At 44.2% G+C, this 22,770-nt stretch overlaps 1 protein-coding gene across 1 annotated transcript in view; it reads left to right on the top strand.

The window, feature by feature from the left end:
* LOC126335705 (uncharacterized) overlaps positions 1-22,770 on the top strand; it is a 43,330-nt gene that overhangs the window by 7,817 nt on the left and 12,743 nt on the right. Inside the window, exon 3 of the mRNA XM_049999162.1 lies at positions 13,888-14,014. Within this exon, the coding sequence (XP_049855119.1) occupies positions 13,888-14,014 (127 nt within the window). The remainder of the gene's footprint in view (positions 1-13,887; positions 14,015-22,770) is intronic.

Here is a 22,770-nt window from a genome sequence, read left to right as displayed (position 1 = left end):
TTTGTTGTCGATGTCTTCGTATTTTTTCTAGAGGTATTTCGCCTTGGCTTCCCTTCACTTCCTATTTATTTTATTCCTAAATGACTTATAATGCTGTATGCCTTTCTGAAACTGAATATTTTTCAAATTCCTTCTTTCGTCGAAGAGTGAATGTGTCTCATATGTCCCGCAGGGTTCTTCGTTTTTATCTTTTTTCTTACTCTATTTGCCTGTCCAACTTCTGTGATTTCCCTATTTAGATTCGTCCATACCTCCTCAAAAGAAATTCCTACTGTGTTATTCATTATCGCAGTATCTCAACAGATCTGGAGACCTCCTAACGCGCTTCATCATTCCTGAATACTTCAGTACCATTCTTCTTCACACATTGATTCTTCTGGACTATTCTCTTAAACTTCTATTTACTCTTAATCATTACTAAATTGTGATCTGAATCTATACGTGCTCACCGGTACGCCTTCAAATCCACTATCTGTTTCTGGAATCTCAGTCTGACGAAGTATTTCTCTTCTCTTGTGATTTTTGAACGGGGTATTCGCTACTATTACCTAAAATTTATAGCAAAAAATTTGTCTTCCTCCAAAAAAAGGTTCAAATGTATGTGAAATCTTAAAGGACTTAACTGCTAAGGTCATCAGTCCCCAAGCTTACACACTACTTAACCTACATTATCCTAAGGACAAACACACACACCCATGCCCGAGGGAGGACTCGAACCTACGCCGTGAACAGCCGCACAGTCCATGACTGCAGCGCCCGAGACCGCTCGGCTAATCGCGCGCAGCTGTCTTTCTCCTTTCTGATTTCAGCTACCGAACACATACTTTCCCGTAGCTCTCTCTTCACTTCCTTCCCCTACTACGGCGCTGCAGTCAACCATGATTATTAGATTTTCGTGGGGCACTAATCCGGAAAGTTCTCAATTATACACCGCACGTCCTGTGGACACACATTACGTATATTTAATGCAGGGACTTTTCGTTACCCTCTTTGTCCCCATGACGTTGATAGTTGTTTATTCTTCGACTCTTTAAAGGCAGTTCCAAATCGTATGGTAAACGGATGCCCCAAACCTCTTTTCTGCTCCTCCATTCTCCTCAACACGACGCTTGGCAGGACAAGGGTGACTTCTTAATCCAGCAGTCTTCAGTCGCCATTGTTGATGATTTTTATTCGGAGTTTAAATGATGGATTGATTTGATGCAGCGACTCTGAAAACTTCCAGCTCTAGCCGAAGATCTACACCGAGATACAGCAACCAGTTGCTTGGACTACGTGAATATTATTGCGCTGCGCGTGCAACCCTTCATGCTTGATGTCCGCCACGAAGGCGGTGACATCTTCCAGCACGATATCAATCAGTGCGAGAAGAGTAGAATCGTGCTAATATGGTTTGAGAAGCATGACAGTGAACTCACAATAACGTTTTGGTCACCTAATTCACGTTAACATTATCCGATGGTGAATACATGGGAGACTATTGGGTATCAGCAACGTATCGTCGGGCCGCAATTTACGTGAAATGCTTGATATGTGTGCAAATGTATGGTACCACATACCTCCACAAACCTACCAAGGACTTATCAAATCCATGCCACACATGAGCACTTCTCAACTGCGTTCCAAAGGAGAACCAGCACACTATTAAGCAAGAGGTCAATGCATTTCAGTTCCTCAGTGCATATCTTTCTCTTACAGTGCTAAATTCCACAGTAAATTTTTAGAACCATTCTGTATTGCCGTGTACAAACTCTCCAATGTTATTTGTCATCTGCAATGTCCGTGTTTGAAAAAAAAGCTACAAATGTGTTTGTCTTCTCGTAACGTTTATCCAGCTTCAGTAGCATTAGAATGATGTTTCTTCCAAGTTAACAAACTAAATTCACTTGTTATACTTAGGAATATATAGTTTAGATATGTACACAGGCATTACTCCATTTCTGATCACCTTAATTGCTTTCCCCTTTGATTTATTAAATTCGTACGAAGTAGAATTTCCATTTGAATGAACACTTTCTGGCCTCCATCACTTGAACGTAGGCCAGTTGTGACACCTGTACACTTCTCAGCAGGAAAGTACTTGGGCTCGAACAAACAGATCTGTATGAACGTTTGGTTACAGGACCATTATGTACCTCTGAATGTGCTGGTGGGTGTTGTTTTTCTGCAAAACTCTGCAGTCATGCTGTAGATATCACTGTAGATGTAATTGTAGACGCCATACGCAATACAGCAATCTAACTACAGGGTGTTTCAAAAATGACCGGTATATTTGAAACGGCAATACAAACTAAACGAGCAGCGATGGAAATACACCGTTTGTTGCAATATGCTTGGGACAACAGTACATTTTCAGGCAGACAAACTTTCGAAATTACAGTAGTTAAAATTGTCAACAACAGATGGCGCTGCGGTCTGGGAAACTCTATAGTACGATATTTTCCACATATCCACGATGCGTAGCAATAATATGGCGTAGTCTCTGAATGAAATTACCCGAAACCTTTGACAACGTGTCTGGCGGAATGGCTTCACATGCAGATGAGATGTACTGCTTCAGCTGTTCAATTGTTTCTGGATTCTGGCGGTACACCTGGTCTTTCAATTGTCCCCACAGAAAGAAGTCACAGGGGTTCATGTCTGGCGAATAGGGAGGCCAATCCACGCCGCCTCCTGTATGTTTCGGATAGCCCAAAGCAATCACACGATCATCGAAATATTCACTCAGGAAATTAAAGGCGTCGGGCGTGCGATGTGGCCGGGCACCATCTTGCATAAACCACGGGGTGTTCGCAGTGTCGTCAACGGCAGTTTGTACCGCCACAAATTCACGAAGAATGTCCAGATAGCGTGATGCAGTATTCGTTTCGGATCTGAAAAATGGGCCAATGATTCCTTTGGAAGAAATGGCGGCCCAGACCAGTACTTTTTGAGGATGCAAGGACGATGGGACTGCAACATGGGGCTTTTCGGTTCCCCATATGCGCCAGTTCTGTTGATTGACGAAGCCGTCCAGGTAAAAATAAGCTTCGTCAGTAAACCAAATGCTGCCTACATGCATATCGCCGTCATCAATCCTGTGCACTATATCGTTAGCGAAAGTCTCTCGTGCAGCAATGGTAGCGGCGCTGAGGGGTTGCCGCGTTTGAAGTTTGTATGGATAGAGGTGTAAACTCTGGCGCATGAAACGATACGTGGACGTTGGTGTCATTTAGACCGCAGCTGCAACACGGCGAACGGAAACCCGAGGCCGCTGTTGGATCACCTGCTGCACTAGCTGCGCGTTGCCCTCTGTGGTAGCCGTACACGGTCGCCCTACCTTTCCAGCACGTTCATCCGTCACGTTCCAGGTCCGTTGAAATTTTTCAAACAGATCCTTTATTGTATCGCTTTTCGGTCCTTTGGTTACATTAAACCTCCGTTGAAAACTTCGTCTTGTTGCAACAACACTGTGTTCTAGGCGGTGGAATTCCAACACCATAAAAATCCTCTGTTCTAAGGAATAAACCATGTTGTCCACAGCACACTTGCACGTTGTGAACAGCACGCGCTTACAGCAGAAAGACGACGTACAGAATGGCGCACCTACAGACTGCGTTGTCTTCTATATCTTTCACATCACTTGCAGCGCCATCTGTTGTTGAAAATTGTAACTACTGTAATTTCGAAAGTTTGTCCTCCTGAAAATGTACTGTTGTCCCAAGCATATTGCAACAAACGGTGTATTTCTATCGCTGCTCGTTTAGTTTTTATTGCCGTTTCAAATATACCGGTAATTTTTGAAACACCCTGTATGAATGTAAATGCGGAATGTCAATAAAATGCTCCGAGCAATACGAACGACTGCAAAACGCACAGTGAAGAAATGCAAGTTGATCGAACGGCGTATTATCACATTCTATAATATCAGTGTTGAACGCCACGTCAATGACAGTTTTGAAGTTGTTCACTGGTTCACCAATATCGTAGCCAGCGTTCTGCCACGCGTAACGAAGCATTGGTCTGTATACTCCTGCAGATAACTGATTGTAAATGACAGAATACATATTCATGATAACGAATCTGGCGTGCAATTTCGGCTGCATGTTCCTGGAACGTAGTTTTATGAAGTCTGTTATTCTCTTGGCATATATTTTGTATTGCCTGAAGAAATACACATCCTGAGGTTGTGCATATTTTGTAGTTTTAGGCGGAATAATTTTTAAATCTACATGTTTTCCGCCAGATTCTTCCAGTAGTACTCGTTCATCTTTATGTCCAGACCAGGAGTCGCAAAGTACTAATGACTTTCTCGACAAATGTGGATTCAAAAGTGACAGAAAAAACGTCTTCAGATGTTATTTCGTCATCTTCCCACTCACACTTGCATCGACGACGACATTTGGAGGGCACCGCATTTCTATTTCCCTTCACATGCGGGGTCCAAACTTTCCACTCGATTCTTGGAAGAAAATATAGAGTTTGTCTGCCAATCGTCCGTCCATTGATATAGCAACATCGATCGTGTAACTATGTGTTGCACAGTTAACTGATTGCAACGTCGCGACAGTGTTTCTCTCCCATTTCATGGATAGTGTTCTGTCACAAGAAAGTTCATAGTTGAACTGACTCTGATCACAGTTCCATACAGACCTAACATCTATGTTTTCTCTCGTGATATTCTCATTGGCGTCAGAAACAAACGTTTGAGCTCTTTCAATCAGCTCTTCTTTGTCATCCTTATCTTTTCGTGCTTGGAGCATAGTGATACGGCGTGATGTTATGCTAAACTCATTTTTCAAATTAGTAATAAATCCTAGTGAAGCTGTAAAGTTTGTACACCCGAGATTTCTGGCGACGCCCAATGCCCAATGTTGTAAATGCCAATAATGAACGGCGGAACAGCATTCTCGCGCTTCATCGAATTTCGCCATTACACGCTCCTTAATGGACTTGAACAGCAGTGTACGATTTCCTTTGAAAACTGTATTCCCTTCTCTGTTCTTTGCCACGTAATCCAGTATGTTTTTAATATTGATTTTAGACTTCAGTTTAGGGTATCTTTTCAGAAGCTTGTCGTATGTGTCGAAACCTCTTACGTAATAATCATCGTACATGTCCTCCAGTGTGTTGTCTTCAAACGCCGTGATGATACTTGCAACTTTAACCTTCTTCTTGGGAGACGGTTGGTATTCACTGTCACTGCTTCCATCGCCTCTTCCCGCACTTGCCGTAGCACTACCGTTTGCAATGAGTTGTTCGTCATTATCATCCCTATCATCATCATTATGTGTTAGTGTTACAACAGTATCTGTTTCTAACTTATGCTCATTTTTTTGCACTATAAGAGATACCAGAAAACATGCGAATGATTCGTCTTCTACACCAATACCAGCTTCACGAAGAATGGTTCTTCGTAACTTCATCTCAACCAATCGCAGTACATTAGCACGATTGATTACCAAGCGCCGAGCCATCTGACTCTTCAATATACAAATAATGCACAAAACGCAACTTCAGAGGCACACTGTACCGTCCCTACTGGTCCCGACTGGCGTACTGGCAGGTCAGTGTGTAATGCGGCATGGCATACGCAGAGGCCTCAAACGGACGACTGCATTTTGCAGATGCGGGAGTATGACTAGTGCAATAATAGACCTTTACATTATTTCCCACACGATTTTGGTGTATTTGTGTTTGTTCGAGCCCAAGTACTTTCCTGGTCAGTCACTATCCGCTCATGCTGAAATTTTACTTGACATCTCGATTTTTCTGCTATATCTTTCGGTGGTTCCTAGATATGTAAGTAAAACAATACTGGTGGTACATTTAATCCGTGCGTTGGATCTGTTACAAGGTAACTTGGTTCATATACCCTAAAAATGTATTTTATCAGCAGGCTTATGATGCCTCTTTAATAGTGTATGATGTCTTTTCCGTAGATAGAAAATGTAATTCACTTGTTGTTTATCGCATTCCATTTTTTCCTTTGCTTACTTTAATCAGAATCCTGTTTGCAGCATATTTTCTGTTTGATTCATCCACTCGTTTTTTGCCTGCATTAATTGTAGCCAGGTAAGCTATACCCAGGTAAGCTATACCACCTGCTAACTCTACAACCGAGTTTGAGTCCATCGTCTGTTGTGGACTTAGAAAAACGAAAATGAATTCAGCGATCTGTCGTTCTTGTTCTTGTTGCAGATCTAGATCGCTGAATATAGATTCGTCAGGCCTGTGGCGATTTTAAGACTACATCGTCATTATCTGACGATCAGAATCTAGTCACGTACGTCTTAAAGTCTTATAGTAACGTGTGTTGTCACAAGCAGAACGAGCTAATCAAAAGCTGAAATCTAGAACTGCAATAAAAGTTCAGTTCGATTTGTGACAGATCGCTGATTTGATTTTCATTTCATGAAACTTTACAACCAACATCCACTCGTGTTGCTCTTTTATTTCTTATTTCAAGTTTTCTTCTACTGTTTTCATTTATTCGCGAGTATTCAAGTAATCAGACAGTGGTAGTTTATTTCTTACACATCCTACGTGCGTTTCGATGAAGCTGACATCGTCCGTCGAGGTCTCCGGGACTCCGGGAGAAGCGTCTTCGTAAGTATCGTTTGTTGAATTGAGACAGTTGTTCATCTCAAATCATTTTTATATATATTGTGCGTTACGTTTGGCGCCTTGTGTCTTCTAAATCTTAGCTCCATGCAACTTTTAACGGCGATCTCTAAAAGTAAAAGTATGAAGAAATGGACCTTCATTTATTTCAAAAAGCAGTTGCTAGATCGACCTTGGTTGAGCTGTACTTACGTATTTTCTGAACAGGAAGTGATCTTCATTCAATACCTCTTTAATATTTCATTCCATTCTTCTGTATGTTATGTGTCTTAGCAGTATAGAAGCCAGTAGCCTAACGATAATCAATAGAGCCTACGGTCACCTCGTGTTATTTTTTCCAATGCATCTGACATACACACTGAAGAGCCAAAGAAACTGGTACACCTGTCTAATATCGTAAAGTGTCCCCTCGAGCACGCAGAAGTGCTCCAAAACGAAGTGGCATGGACTCGTCTAATGTCTGAAATAGTGCTGGAAGTAACTGACACAAAGAATCCTGCAGGCCTGGTCATGAATCAGTAAGAGTACAGGGGGGGGGGGGGAGATCCCTTCTGAACAGCACGTTGCAAGGCATACAAGATATGCTCAATAATGTTCACGTCTGTGGAGTTTGGTGGACAGCGGAAGTGTTTAAACTCAGAAGAATGTTTCTGAAATCACTCTGTAGCAATTATGGACACGTGGAGGGGGGGCACATTGTCCTGCTGCAACCGCCCCAGTCCGTCGGAATGCACAGTAGACATGAATGGATGCAGGTGATGAGACAGGATCCTTACGTACGTGTCAATTGTCAGTGTCGTATCTAGACTATCAGGAGTCCCATATCACTCCAGCTGCACACGTCCCTCACCATTACTGAGCCTCCACCAGCTTTAACAGTCCCCTGCTGACATGGAGGGTCCATGGATTGATGAGATGGTATCCATACCCGTACATTTTCATCAGCTCGATACAATTTGGAACAAGATTCGTCAGACGAGGCAATATGTTTCCAACCATCAACAGTCCAATGTCGGTGTTGATGGGCCCAGGCGAGGTATAAAGCTTTGTGTCGTGCAGTCACCAACGGTACACGAGTGGGCCTTCGGCTCCGAAAGCCAATATCGAAGACATTTCGTTGAATGGTTCCCACGCTGCCGCTTGTTGATGGCCCAGCACTGAAATCGGGGCAGTTTGCGGAAGTGTTGCACTTTTGTCCCGTTGAACGATTTCCTTCAGTTGTCGTTGGTCCCGTTCTTGCAGAATCTTTTTCCGGCCGCAGCGATGTCGGTGATTTTATGTTTTACCGAATTCCTGATATTGACGGTACGCGATGACGGTGATTTGATGTTTTACCGAATTCCTGATATTGACGGTACACTCGTACAGTGGTCGTATGGGAAAATCCCCACTTTATCGTTGCCTCGGAGATGCTGTTTCCCATCGCTCGTGCACCGACTTTTAAAACCACGTTCAAACAAATTTAAATCGTCATAACAGAGTATTATAGTAGCAGTAACCGATCTAACAACTGCGCGAGACAGTTGATGTCTTACACAGGCGTTGCCGACGGCAGCGCCGTATTCTTACTTTATGTATCTCTCTATTTGAAAAAGCATGCCTATGCCAGTGTCTTTGGATCTACATTGTATAATGTGTTGTATGCAAAACCACCCAGAAACTAGGTATTCTGAAAAAGGATTGGCAAAGGTGAGTCAGTAACTGAATTAGCCTCTGGAATGGTGTTGGAGTGACAACCTTTAAAGACTGGGAAAAGATCCGGAAACGTTTTTCGTTAACTGTAGATAGTGAAAATGCTTAAACTACAAACCCAATGAACAAACAGATACATGAGCTCTTGGATGACGCTGTGTGGATCTGTTATTGTAAGAAAAGACGAAAGGAAACCCCAATTTCAGGCTCTATCAAAAACTAATAAGCATTCCATTTGCACTAAAACCTGTGGGTTGAAGAAGGCGCTTTATCAGAGAAAAATTCAGCGGAATGTGATCATTTTGAACCAATGAAAAGTTTCTGCACAGAATATGTGATCTACATAGTTGCTCCAGTTTGGTAAGAACTTAAGAAAATCATTCTACAAAAATCACGGAAGAACGTTTGTCCAACAGTAAACCAATAACAAGAACTTCCAGAAACTAATGTCTCAGGCACTACAGATTTATCACTGATTTGCAGACTCTTCAGAAAGATATGCAGTTTGCTGCTGTAGAGGAATACCTAGCAGAAGGTGGCGTTGCAGCTGCTACCAATGAAGAACTTGAAGATGATCAGATTATCGATCCAATTTAGCAACAATTCAGTGCTGAAGAACAGGATTCAGATAACGAATATAAGGAAGAAAACGAATATATCAGCCATTCTGGACCACGGGCGCACTCGAAACAGTCCTCGAATATATGGAACAGTAGTCAACCAGTACAGCAGCTATAGGGATGTAGTGAGCAAAGAAGTTGCGTGATGCAACCTTAAGGTCAACGTTTAAAAAACTGAAACAAAAATACATTCCGCAATTTTGTGAATAGATTTTAAGTACTAAAATCTACTGTTATCCTTTTCATTCATTAGAAATGTGTTTTTTCATTGATTTTGATTTATTACATCGTTTTGAGCTCTGTAAATGACTTCTTTCGTTCTCCTGTGACTATCCGACCTTTTTAGCGTTCCGACCAAACGCTGCTCCCAAAAGTGACGGTTAATCGACATCCTTCCGTATAACAGACTAATTTACTACCTCGCTCTTGCGATTAATTAAGCTCTCGCGATTCAGTAGCCTGGGCATGATGTAGTACAAACAGCAGCATCGACCATGACCAGGTCAGTGAATTAAGATGCTAATTTACTTATGATATGCTTGGCACGTGGACCAAGTAAATTGAGGTTGAATATTTAAGTAAGCTGTTACGGACCGCGAGGTCAGGCTATATGTGCAACAGTTACCATGACATTCTGGATATGCAGCGACAACACTGGAGCTAATAGCAGCATGTGAAGGTTAACCACTGGAACAAAGTTATAAGAACATTCTTATTGATTTTATTGTTTTTCATAATCGAGCGGTGGAGGTTCGAAGGCGAATGAGGAGACGCGATTTCTGAATAGAATATCATCGAAACGTGTGCGCCAGCCAGAGAAACAGAAACCCAGAGTGACCAGGCGTGGGTCAGACTAAATCACAGGTTCTGTGGTCTTTCGTCTATAGAGCGATTCGAGGTGTTTTTCAAATCTAAATTCACGTATCTCCTTACCTTAATTTCCGGATTCGTAGGACAGTCGAACGAATTAATTACGTTCTGCTTTTCATCGAACAAGTACTTTCGAAGCACACATTTTAGTATGCCGGCCTTTGCTTTAGTTTCTTCCGTTTCGGAGTCTAGATGGTCAAACAGGGTTTGGAAAGGCGACTTTATATCATTAAACGATTCTACGAAGGACAGAACTGTTTTGTTTTCTTATTCTTAACGATTCAGCAGTAAGCGTTTGCCCTGGAAATAATAGCACGATTCTCGCGTTGTTTTTCTTATGCTTTCCTTTACTTCTTTCCGTTTTCGCAAGCAAGTGTTGGACTTTGTTTGAACCTTGCTGGTAGTTATTCTTCTGTAGAATCTTTCTTCTACTGTTATTGAACTATGGTGGATCTTTCACAGCACTACCATATTGGTTCTTCCTACATATATCTTGCGAAAATACCAGTAGAGAGATGCACAACTGGAGGCTTACCAACATCCGTCCTTCACGCACCACCCTGGTGACTGAAAAAGGAAAAGGCGGACGTAACATTAGCACAAAAAGTACTCTCTGTCGCACACATTACGTTGGCTGCAGAGTTTACATTTAGAGGAAGTAGATTCCAGCGCATTTGATGACGGCTAGAGGGGAGATATTATTGCCAGTAACGAGAGTGCACCCTGAATACCTCGATTCGATAAGCATTGTCGTTCAAAGGTCAACTCAAGGGGCAACAACGAGTAGCTGCACCGAAACAGCTGACAGTCGCCTCAGTGCAGCAAATCGCACCGCAGTTCCAGCGCTGCGCAGCACCTACAGCTGGTGACACACTTCCTAGCTACGAGATAGAGGCACCACTGCACCAACAATTCAGCCGCGCAGCTTCACGCCACATGGTGCAGATTTTAGGGTGTGCGCAGGAGCCCTGGCCACGGATGTGGGAAGGTTGCCTAACCTGCTGAACCACGTTACCAGCTTGTTCGTAGGTGATGAAGATATCGTCGAAAGAAAAAAATAAATTGTGTGAAATCTTATGGGACTTAACTGCTAAGGTCATCAGTCCCTAAGCTTACACACTACTTAATTTCAATTATCCTAAGTAGAATCACACACACCCATGCCCGAGGGAGGACTCGAAACTCCGCCGGAACCAGCCGCACAGTCCGTGACTGCAGCGCCTTTGACCGCTTGACTGATGATATTGTCGGATGAGTAATATTTACGTAGGACGGCATTTGGCGTTTGAAGTGTCTGTCATTGTCGCTAACTGAGAGAAAATAAAGGAGCGTAGTGTTCATTTAGGTCCATTCGTCTGTTTACCTTCATCACTCCGTATGTGACCTGTTCCCTGCGATAGAAAAGTTTCGGGAAGAGTCGACAGTATGGAGGCACATTTGTTTCCTCTTTCTTCGTCCTGTGCTCCGATCTAAAAAAATGACTTTGCGAAACTCTGTGGAACAACCCATCTGCTCTTCTGTCCAGCGAGTTACGCCTGCGTTGATCTCAGTTACTACCCATCTCCATAGAATATTCCTAACTCTGGGATACACGGTCGGTTAAAAAGACAACACTTTTCTATTTTCATTTGGAAAACTATTACAATTTCAGGTCCATAGCCGTTTTCAAGTAGTTGATTATTATTGGGGTGCTAGGACAGCGGGATTACAGTGGAGTGGAGGTACTACGATGAAGTTCATTAATTTGACAATGACATACAAATTTACTAACAAGATACAAAACTTGAGCAAAGGCCATTGTAATAGCTCTAGATGTTCTTACGAAACAGCAGATTCGGTTAGATAAAACAGCATATACATGTTGATGGTAAGCGTTAATAATTCTCTCAAAATGTTTTAGAAAATACGACGCCTCTTCGTCACACATTTCAAATATACCCAGGAAGCTTGTTTAAACTCATTGAAACCTTTCCTCTCAAAGAAAAAGAATGAACCTAATCCTACAGAAGAGATAACACGTAAAAACAATATTCAATATAGCGCAGATCTTAAAACATATAGAAGAAAATACAGTGTGACCCTACAAGAAAGTATAATAAAACTGTAATAAATACTAGCTGGAAATAACAAGTAAGAAGTGATCAAATTAAAATCAGTAGAACTTTTTATCAAAAACAGCTAACAGGACCAAGTGAAAAAGAAAATGGCTCTGAGCACTATGGAACTTATCATCTATGACTATCGGTCCCCTAGAACTGAGAACTACTTAAACCTAACTAACCTAAGGACATTACACACTTCCATGCAAGAGGCAGGATTCGAACCTGCGACCGTAGCGATACTCTTATCATACGAACGTACCAAATAACACCTTGAGGTGAGAGGAAGTCTGAGGAGGACAGCGGTATTCATGTGTTATGTTTCCTGTTGCTGTCGTGGTCCAGAGGCAGTACAGTCGACAAATATGTCCCTAAAGGTTAGTATACAATCCAGTGTTGTTCACACTTTTAACCCAGCGGACCCCCTCGACGTACCTGCAGTTGACTCCCCATGCGCGATGCGGTACACGTATTGCATCCCCTGCCACCCAGCTCATAACTGCACCGTCATTGCTCTTCCAGGTGGCGCTGGCACACGTCGCCGCGCAACGGACACGAACACCCACAATCCTCAAGCATTTGTCGGATGTATTCCAATCTCTGCCCTCCTCGGCACCGTAGAACATATTCCCTCATGTCTTAAGTCATGTAGTGTTATCATACATCTTCTTCCCGCCAGTGTTTTCCACATATTGCTACACTCGCCGGTACTGGGCCTGAAGATCATAATATATATTTGTGTACACCAGAAGTTCAGGTAACACCAGAGACATGACATGGCACGTGGGTTTGAAGGTAAATGTTGATAGCGAAGAATCCAAGTACTGGTTTGCCTCACCACATGAAAAGCCCCTTATGAAACACGTTGATGGCTTCTAACACTAATACATTTATTTCACTAAATCACAGGCATGGATATTACAGTAGAATGTGTCTACAATGAATTAAAACCATTAGTTCAGGCATAACAACTGAAAGCTCACCGAATTCAAAGTAGTTCGGTCGCTAAGACGAAATTACAGTGATGCATTAGGGGTGTTGTCTCAGTGACGTGGAGACGAGAGTTCAGGGGTCACGTAGCGCTAACTGTCTGTCCATTACACCGCATCACATGCAGAACCATACTTCCTCACGGTACGCCAACCCCATTCCACATGAAGGTATAAATACTGGGTGCTATTTTCCCGACGTGTATCAACCCGTCCGCCTCTGGGACCACATCACCATCAGGCAGACTACCGAACAAGACAGAGATCGCACAGTTGCGCCCGACACTAAATTTTCCGTGCCACCTCTTTGCGTGTCGCATACCACGAAGCAGAGAAATCCCTCACCAAGCGACGAAGTAACAACGTCTCTTAAATCATCGATATATGCCGTTGCATGGCTCATACTTCAGGAAGAATGGATCAATAGATGTTCGGATGTTAAGAAAGTTTTAAAAATACATCTCACGAAATTGGTAAACTTCGCGACATATTTTTTACGTGTATAGATACAAAAACATATAAAACAGCTCAGATTTGAACAAAGTTATAGCACTATGTCAGTTCATCATTGTGACAGATAATTATGTTGTCCTGACATGAGTTGAGGGTAGCTTGATCACAATGTAATATCAATATTCCTATTATCCCACACCACATCAAAATTTTATTGCTGTCAAAATTAAAGGATAAGGATTATAAAATATGTCGAAATTAAGTGTCTCAGTACAAATGTTTGTAGCGTTATGTTACAATAACTGCTGACTCACTCAGTTGCCCATTTTTAGGGTATCTTATGAGTCCACTTAATTTTCAGGATACCTCTGTAAAACGACACTTGACTCTTCGATTCTTTTCTTTCATGCTTCTCCACAGTCCATGGGTCACTTCTGTGCAATATTTTGTACGCGTTCACAACCTTTTTACCTAAATTAAGACCTATGTTTTATGTAGTTTCTTTTGTATCACAGGTAGCAAAATCTCTCCATCTCCGCTCCTGTCACTATTAACTTGCAGGTGGCCACCTCTGGTGAGTGTTACACCGGAGAACAACACCAGCGACACCGCCTGCCACTGCGAAGAGCCGCCTTCGGACCCTCTGGTTGCCGCTGTGCTGCTGCTGTTGGGTCACGTAGCTCCTCTGGTGAGTGCGTAGCCCTGCCTAGCTGCTATCAAGTATTATCTGCTGTACATCACTATCGGTTTTATTCCATCAAAGAATAGTGCGATATCCGATTTGCATGGAAACTGACGGAGCAACGTAAGTTTTTATGATTACAACGAAAATATCAAGCATTGACCACGAAATTTGGTGTTGCCTTCAGTTCTCTACATATTTGCAATTTAACACGTCGATGGGGGCATGGGAGTGGCGTGAAGCTTACTGCACCCGTGGTATTCTCGATAAAGCAGTCAAGTCAGACAGACTGGACTTCTTTGATGGCATACTGAAGGCAAACTCGGGTTTCCTGAGCCGAGGAGTGGTAAGTGCTGCCTGCCGTCTGTAGCCTTAAGTTACTGGGATGCTTTAATGTCCATAGTGGGGTACAGTGGTGAAGCGGTGTGTGTCACTGGAAGCAAGATATGGCTCAACCGCTCGATTAGCGAGAGTGGTGCAAACGTTTATACTAAGAAGAGATACTGAACCTCTAAGAGTGTTTTGTACCAGTGGGGCAGATGGTTGTTAAGATGAAAGAATCGCTAGCGAGAAACTTCTGGGGAACCTGCCGCAACCTAGTTGTACAAGGCTTATCGATGCAAGTGGAACTCTGTCTGAGTGGCTTTTCGCTTCCCTAGCTGCTCGTGGGATCTCCTTGAACCCTGGATCCAATTCAAATACTCCCAATGATTCAAGTGGTCTGATGGGCACTATTAGCACTAGAACGCCAAAGATACTTTGGGTACCTGGCCCTAATAGTAAAAAAGATAATGTATTCATTGTAATTAAACTCGTGGAAGGTCCAAAGGAAAACTTGTCTTCTTTCTACAGAAATAAAGATTTGGAGGTAATTGAAGGAAAAGTTAAATATATCAGAAAGCCATTTAACGGTACACTCGTGATCAAGAATATGAAATCTTGCCAAGTAAACAAGGTCTTCAGTTACAAGTCACTTTGGCTGTACACAATCAACAGTGAACTGCACACTGCGGTTAATTGTGAACTGTACAAAGCATTAAATTGCTGTTGGAGTTTGTAATTTGTCACAATATAATGGATATCGATGCAAAATAACTGCAACAAGAATGACAAAGCTAAGGTTTCGTAAGGGTTAGAGCTTTCGTGATAAGAGTAAAGGATGAACTAGAGAAGGATTCACCTTTTTTCTTAAGTTTAGTTAATGGAAATTTCCTGACTGAATTGTAGCAAACTTTATCCATGCTGAAGTTAAACCCTACGTATCTAATCCAAAGCACTGATTTAAGTGTCAATACTTTTGTCACACTATGTTTTGCGAACGTCTGGCTATGTGCGGTAGATGTGGTTCAGCTGACGACGAACCTGGTATTAAATACACTGAAATATTCATGTGCGTCAATTGCTCCCAACAGAATCTGGTTTGGAGTAGAGAATGTGAAATAATCGAAGAGGAGAAGAAAATCCAAGAGGTAAAAGTTATGTCACACATCTCGTTCTCTGACGTGAAGAGTGTGTTTAAGGCCACACGTCAGCCTAATTTCGTGAAACTGTGCTCATAATCATTGAAGTAGGCCGTATGAAACAAGTGTCGGCAGCCAGTCTGTGAAAGCTGTAAAGAGCACAGCTCACACCTGTAAATGTAGCAGATAACGTGCACCATTGGTTAAGCAAACAAGTTTCTCTACAACTGAAACAATTGTGGAAACACAGTCTGCTGTCAGGAACAACTATACACCTTCACAGCAGACAGAGATTCAGAGAAGTGTTTCTCTTAAAATAACCTTACCACCGTCCCCAAAATTCAAGCTGGGTGCGAAGCATAAAAAGGTGAAACGGTTAGATACTAATACCCCAGGGAGCCGGTATCTATCTCAACTGAACCTCTCTCTGCTACAAGCTCCCCACCATGGAGGAAGGACAAGAGGAAAGTCAGAGATAAAGCACACTGTGAAGATGAATCCCGTAGCACAGTGGAACGCAAGTGTGTACAGACACATGTTGAGAAGTTGTTACTCTTCGCACAGGGAAGATCCCTTCATTTTGGTGTGCAAGAAACGCATTTTACACTCGCTGACGGGGCGTACTCAGGCGGCATCACAAGGATAACGTGATTGTGAAAATACCAAAAGAAGGGGTAACTGTCTTTGTAAATAACACACTTCATTTCTCTGCCACTTCCCTAGGTGCTCACCTAAAAACAGTTGCAGCTGAAATTCGTGTTTGTCAATCAATTATTGTATGCTCTCTTTACATACTACTAAAAAGAATTACATTAAGAGGTTCTTCAAGACCATCTTCCTGAAGTGGGAGACTTCAATAAACATACTGTTTTATGGGCCTCACCCTCTCTCTACCACAAGGTGGAATTTCACAGAGCCCCATAATGTTTCAGCAGCTGTTTACCCCATCGTGGGCAAACCAACACAGATGGATGCTACCACTAGGTCATTCTCAGCCACAGACCTCCCTTTGTGCTCTCCAGAAATCGCAAATTTTGCTTAGTGAGAAGTTACTACTTACCTTCATAATAGTGACCACCTCTTACTCTGGATCCATCTCAGACGGAGCTGTCATCGGAAAGAAGTCGCCAAGGTGAATGATCAGCAGAAGAAACGGGACGCTGTAAAGTCAAATGGCTGGTCTTGTAAGCCGAGAAAGCGACTTAGGGGAAAACTTGTACCTTGGTGAAATGATGAGTAGTGCTAAGCCATTCGAATAAGTCTTGCGACTCTGCGACGGGCCACTGTTCGACACATTATCAAGGACAGCAAGAAAAGGTCATAGCAAGGACTACTGCGTTCCGTCAAACGTATCACTTGGCCTAAAAAGGTATGGGAAGTTATCAAGAAATTTTTCGGTAGATACAGTAGATCACCTTTCACAGCGGTGCCGAAATAAATGTTTCTCCAAACAACTCCTGGAGACATCTGCCAAGCAACGGCAGATCACGTTCCTATGGCTACTGTCATGGATACTGCCACTGTCGGCCAGAATCAAGAATTCTCCTGGGAAAGTAGCGAGACTGACTTAAAATACAGAAGTTCTAAGTCATATAATGGCCCGTTGTACATGTGAGTTGAATTTAGCACTGTGTGCGGCTAGTTATACTGGATCTCCTCACTCCAGAATACATGTTGCGACACTTGAAAACGAAATCAAAGGAAATCCTCTTACTATGTTTGAATACGTTATGGCGGACGAGAATTTCCCAACTCTTGGAGTGAGTCAATTTTGAAAACATTCCTCAAAACTAGGAGAGGACCGAACGTGCACTACTAGGTGTAGTCTAAGTGAGTTGTGTAGGGAAGATCGTGGAGTGAATTGTTAACCTTCGTCAGATCTGGACATTGGAGACCTGGTAACTACTTATACTGCTCCGTGCTGGTTCAAGAGATGTCAGGAGGTGTCGAGAGTCCGATGCTTACAGGCTTCTATATAGAAGGCTTTCCTACGTAGAGAGCAGTGTATAGGAAAATACACTCCTGGAAATTGAAATAAGAACACCGTGAATTCATTGTCCCAGAAAGGGGAAACTTTATTGACACATTCCTGGGGTCAGATACATCACATGATCGCACTGACAGAACCACAGGCACATAGACACAGGTAACAGAGCATGCACAATGTCGGCACTAGTACAGTGTATATCCACCTTTCGCAGCAATGTAGGCTGCTATTGTCCCATGGAGACGATCGTAGAGATGCTGGATGTAGTCCTGTGGAACAGCTTGCCATGCCATTTCCACCTGGCGCCTCAGTTGGACCAGCGTTCGTGCTGGACGTGCAGACCGCGTGAGACGACGTTTCATCCAGTCCCAAATATGCTCAATGGGGAACAGATCCGGAGATCTTGCTGGCCAGGGTAGTTGACTTACACCTTCTAGAGCACGTTGGGTGGCACGGGATACATGCGGACGTGCATTGTCCTGTTGGAACAGCAAGTTCCCTTGCCGGTCTAGGAATGGTAGAACGACGGGTTCGATGACGGTTTGGATGTACCGTGCACTATTCAGTGTCCCCTCGACGATCACCAGAGGTGTACGGCCAGTGTAGGAGATCGCTCCCCACACCATGATGCCGGTTGTTGGCCCTGTGTGCCTCGGTCGTATGCAGTCCTGATTGTGGCGCTCACCTGCACGGCGCCAAACACGCATACGACCATCATTGGCACCAAGGCAGAAGCGACTCTCATCGTTGAAGACGACACGTATCCATTCGTCCCTCCATTCACGCCTGTCGCGACACCACTGGAGGCGGGCTGCAAGATGTTGGGGCGTGAGCGGAGGACGGCCTAACGGTGTACGGGAACGTAGCCCAGCTTCATGGAGACGGTTGCGAATGGTCCTCGCCGATACCCCAGGAGCAACAGTGTCCCTAATTTGCTGGGTAGTGGCGGTGCGGTCCCCTACAGCATTGCGTAGGATCCTACGGTCTTGGCGTGCATCCGCGCGTCGCTGCGGTCCGGTCCCAGGTCGACGGGCACGTGCACCTTCCGCCGACCACTGGCGACAACATAGATGTATTGTGGAGACCTCACGCCCCACGTGTTGAGCAATTCGGCGGTCCGTCTACCCGGCCTCCCGCATGCCCACTATACGCCCTCGCTCAAAGTCCGTCAACTGCACATACGGTTCACGTCCACGCTGTCGCGGCATGCTTCCAGTGTTAAAGACTGCGATGGAGCTCCGTATGCCACGGCAAACTGGCTGACACTGACGGCGGCGGTGCACAAATGCTGCGCAGCTAGCGCCATTCGACGGCCAACACCGCGGTTCCTGGTGTGTCCGCTGTGCCGTGCGTGTGATCATTGCTTGTACAGCCCTCTCGCAGTGTCCGGAGCAAGTATGGTGGGTCTGACACACCGGTGTCAATGTGTTCTTTTTTCCATTTTCAGGAGTGTATTTTGATATCAATAAACTGTACGACACTGTTTATAAGGCAGCTCTGTCTATGGAGATTTAGCCCCCTCTATCTTATTAAAACGCTTTTTGAGGCACGGATTTGCAACGGTGCTGCTTGTAGATTTATCATGAGAGTATTTTAAGTGTTTACTGTCTTACCCATAGACATAAACAAAATTGTTTTCACAATGTAAGGAATCCTGTCCAATGATCCGCAATTACGGACGATTTTGCTGTTTGTTGTACATCCTCCAAACCTGCCATAATAACGTGTCAGTTGTAGTTCACAGTTAAGAGGTTTGGAAGTGAGGTAGGTTTCAAATTTTCTGCAGATAAATCAGTGTGTTTCAATGGCTTTTCTCTTATTTTTAATTTATCGAACTTGCAAATTAGGAACACCATTCAACATTTTAAAGACTCGGTGAGGTTATTGGGTCTCATATTTGATTCAAATCTGTCTTGGATACCGCACCTAAACGAAATGAAGCTAAGAACCCTGAAACTACCGAATACATGAAAGTGCCTTAACCATAGGTCTTCGGGGGGCAGAAACTGCAAATCTGTACTAGTTTTATGTTCTTGGTGAGATTTCGGCTACACTATGGGTGCACAGTGTATCAATCAGCAAAATCTTCTTCCCTCAGTAACACTGACTGAAAGGAAGAGACTGCTCACAGTTGTTTGCAGGAGAAGCCCCTCACCCAGTCTCTGAGCTGAGCCTGCGGAGCCACTCCTTACAATCCAGCAGTGTAGTCTGTTCGTGTGTCAGGCGTATAAGACCCTTGCTGTTCCAAATTCATTAATGTGCCATCCCTTTGCACGCCAGGCTACAGTACATCTTTTCGTAGATCGTCCAAGAAGGACGAGGATATTATCGTCTGTGTACAGCATGAGCTGGAGGCAGCTGGAGTGGAAAAGGTAAGAACCCAAACCCAGAGTCGCAACCGAACCAAGAGAATTTCTAGATTTAGTAATACCCAAGAGAACCTACACTTCTGCACATGTTTCATGAAATTTTATGTCAGTGCCAGAACTAAGTAACTGTATTCACAGACAGATATAAGCGTGGGGACTCCCTTGGCTGTTCTGTGGTTTTTCCGGATCATCCCATAAGATCCGGTTACCTAAGGAATTCAACGTACACATTACCGAATTACATGAGTTCTTGAATACACGCCCTGAGAGTGCTAAATTCCTCATGTGCTCCGACTCCATGAGTGCCCTCTACCCTGTACAATAAATGTATACAGCTGACAAAGTAGTCCATAATATCTATGCCCAAATTCTCCATCTACAAAGGCTGTGGAAGTAGGTGTCACTCAGCTAAGCACCAGGGTATGTAGCACATGTGGCAGCGAAGAAGGCATTTAACAATACTCGATTGGTTCAGTGCGCCGTTCTCCTACATCGCCTCGCAGTTGAAGTACAATATCATCTTTAGGTAGGAAGGTGGGTGGCTGGAAGTGAGAAGAACCCACTCGACTCTACCGTACCTCGTTCCAGCTACAGAGACGAGCAGCATTAAATATGTCACAATGACGCATAGCTTCTTGCTGCTGCAAGAGGACGATCCAATGTATAGTACACAAGTACTATACATTGGTGAGCACACCACAGTTTTCCTAATTTTAACTGGCTGTATTTATTTTCAGACAAGAGAACAGCAGCTAATTTACCTGCTGATTTGGCATCTGTTTCACCTGACAGACAGATTAATGTCATATGACTTTTAAGGTCGTGGAAAGTGTTAGACTTGCTCCATGACATTCTTAGGTGGAGCTTTAATGAGGTATAATCATCGTACATTGGTGAAAAATGTTCGAAATTCTGCGAATAAGTTACAGAAAAGACGGGTAACATAGAATTAGTAATACACTCCTGGAAACTGAATTAAGAACACCGTGAATTCATTGTCCCAGGAAGGGGAAACTTTATTGACACATTCTTGGGGTCAGATACATCACATGATCACACTGACAGAACCACAGGCACATAGACATAGGCAACAGAGCATGCACAATGTCGGCACTAGCACAGTGTATATCCACCTTTCGCAGCAATGCAGGCTGCTATTGTCCCATGGAGACGATCGTAGAGATGCTGAATGTAGTTCTGTGGAACGGCTTGCCATGCCATTTCCACCTGGCGCCTCAGTTGGACCAGCGCTCGTGCTGGACGTGCAGACCGCGTGAGACGACGCTTCATCCAGTCCCAAACATGCTCAATGGGGGACAGATCCGGAGATCTTGCTGGCCAGTGTAGTTGACTTACACCTTCTAGAGCACGTTGTGTGGCACGGGATACATGCGGACGTGAATTGTCCTGTTGGAACAGCAAGTTCCCTTGCCGGTCTAGTAATGGTAGAACGATGGGTTCGATGATGGTTTGGATGTACCGTGCACTATTCAATGTCCCGTCGACGATCACCAGAGGTGTACGGCCAGTGTAAGAGATCGCTCCCCACACCATGATGCCGGGTGTTGGCCCTGTGAGCCTCGGTCGTATGCAGTCCTGATTGTGGCGCTCACGTGCACGGCGCCAAACACGCATACAACCATCATTGGCACCAAGGCAGAAGCGACTCTCATCGCTGAAGACGACACGTCTCCATTCGTCCCTCCATTCACGCCTGTCGCGACACCACTGGAGGCGGGCTGCACGATGTTGGGGCGTGAGCGGAAGACGGCCTAACGGTGCGCGGGACCGTAGCCCAGCTTCATGGAGACGGTTGCGAATGGTCCTCGCCGATACCCCAGGAGCAACAGTGTCCCTAATTTGCTGGGAAGTGGCGGTGCGGTCCCCTACGGCACTGCGTAGGATCCTACGGTCTTGGCGTGCATCCGTGCGTCGCTGCTGTCCGGTCCCAGGTCGACGGGCACGTGCATCTTCCGCCGACCACTGGCGACATCATCGATGTACTGTGGAGACCTTACGTCCCACGTGTTGAGCAATTCGGCGGTACGTCCACCCGGCCTCCCACATGCCCACTATACGCCCTCGCTCAAAGTCCGTCAACTGCACATACGGTTCACGTCCACGCTGTCGCGGCATGCTACCAGTGTTAAAGACTGCGATGGAACTCCGTATGCCACGGCAAAGTGGCTGGCACTGACGGCGGCTGTGCACAAATGCTGTGCAGCTAGCGCCATTCGACGGCCAACACCGCGGTTCCTGGTGTGTCCGCTGTGCCGTGCGTGTGATCATTGCTTGTACAGCCCTCTCGCAGTGTCCGGAGCAAGTATGGTGGGTCTGACACACCGGTGTCAATGTGTTCTTTTTTCCATTTCCAGGAGTGTAGAACCAAGATGGATCAACATCATCATAAGAGCAAGAACGAAGTGCTCAGATCAAGAAAAGTGGAAGACAGGGCTGCAAACTGTTGACCCTATTGTTCAGTCCATACAATGAATAACCAGTGACAGAAATAAAAGAAAGATTCAAGAGCGAGATTAAAATTCAGGATGAAAAGATATCAATGACAGGATTCGCTGATGGCATTGATATCTTCGGTGAAAGTGAAGAAGAATTACAGGATTTGTTGAACGCGATGAACAGTCTAATGAGTACTGAGAACGGATTTAGAGTAAACCGAGGAAAGACAAAAGCGATGCGAAGTAGTTGAAATGAGAATAACGAGAAACTTAAAATCAAAATGTATAATCGCGAAGTAGACAAAGATAAGCAGGCCTACCACATTGGAAGCAAAATAATCCATGATGGACGAAGCAAGGACGTAAAAAGCAGAATAACAGGCAAAAATGGAATTCCTAGCTAAGAGAACTCTACAGGTATGAAACATAGGCCTTAATTTGAGGAATAAATTGCTGAGAATGTACATTTCGAGTACAGCATTGTACGGTT

This window comes from Schistocerca gregaria, chromosome 2, assembly GCF_023897955.1.
Source record: "Schistocerca gregaria isolate iqSchGreg1 chromosome 2, iqSchGreg1.2, whole genome shotgun sequence".
NCBI classification, from domain to species: domain Eukaryota; kingdom Metazoa; phylum Arthropoda; class Insecta; order Orthoptera; family Acrididae; genus Schistocerca; species Schistocerca gregaria.
The sequence above is the reverse complement of the archived record's forward strand: the minus strand, read 5'-3'. Positions and strand labels throughout refer to the sequence as shown.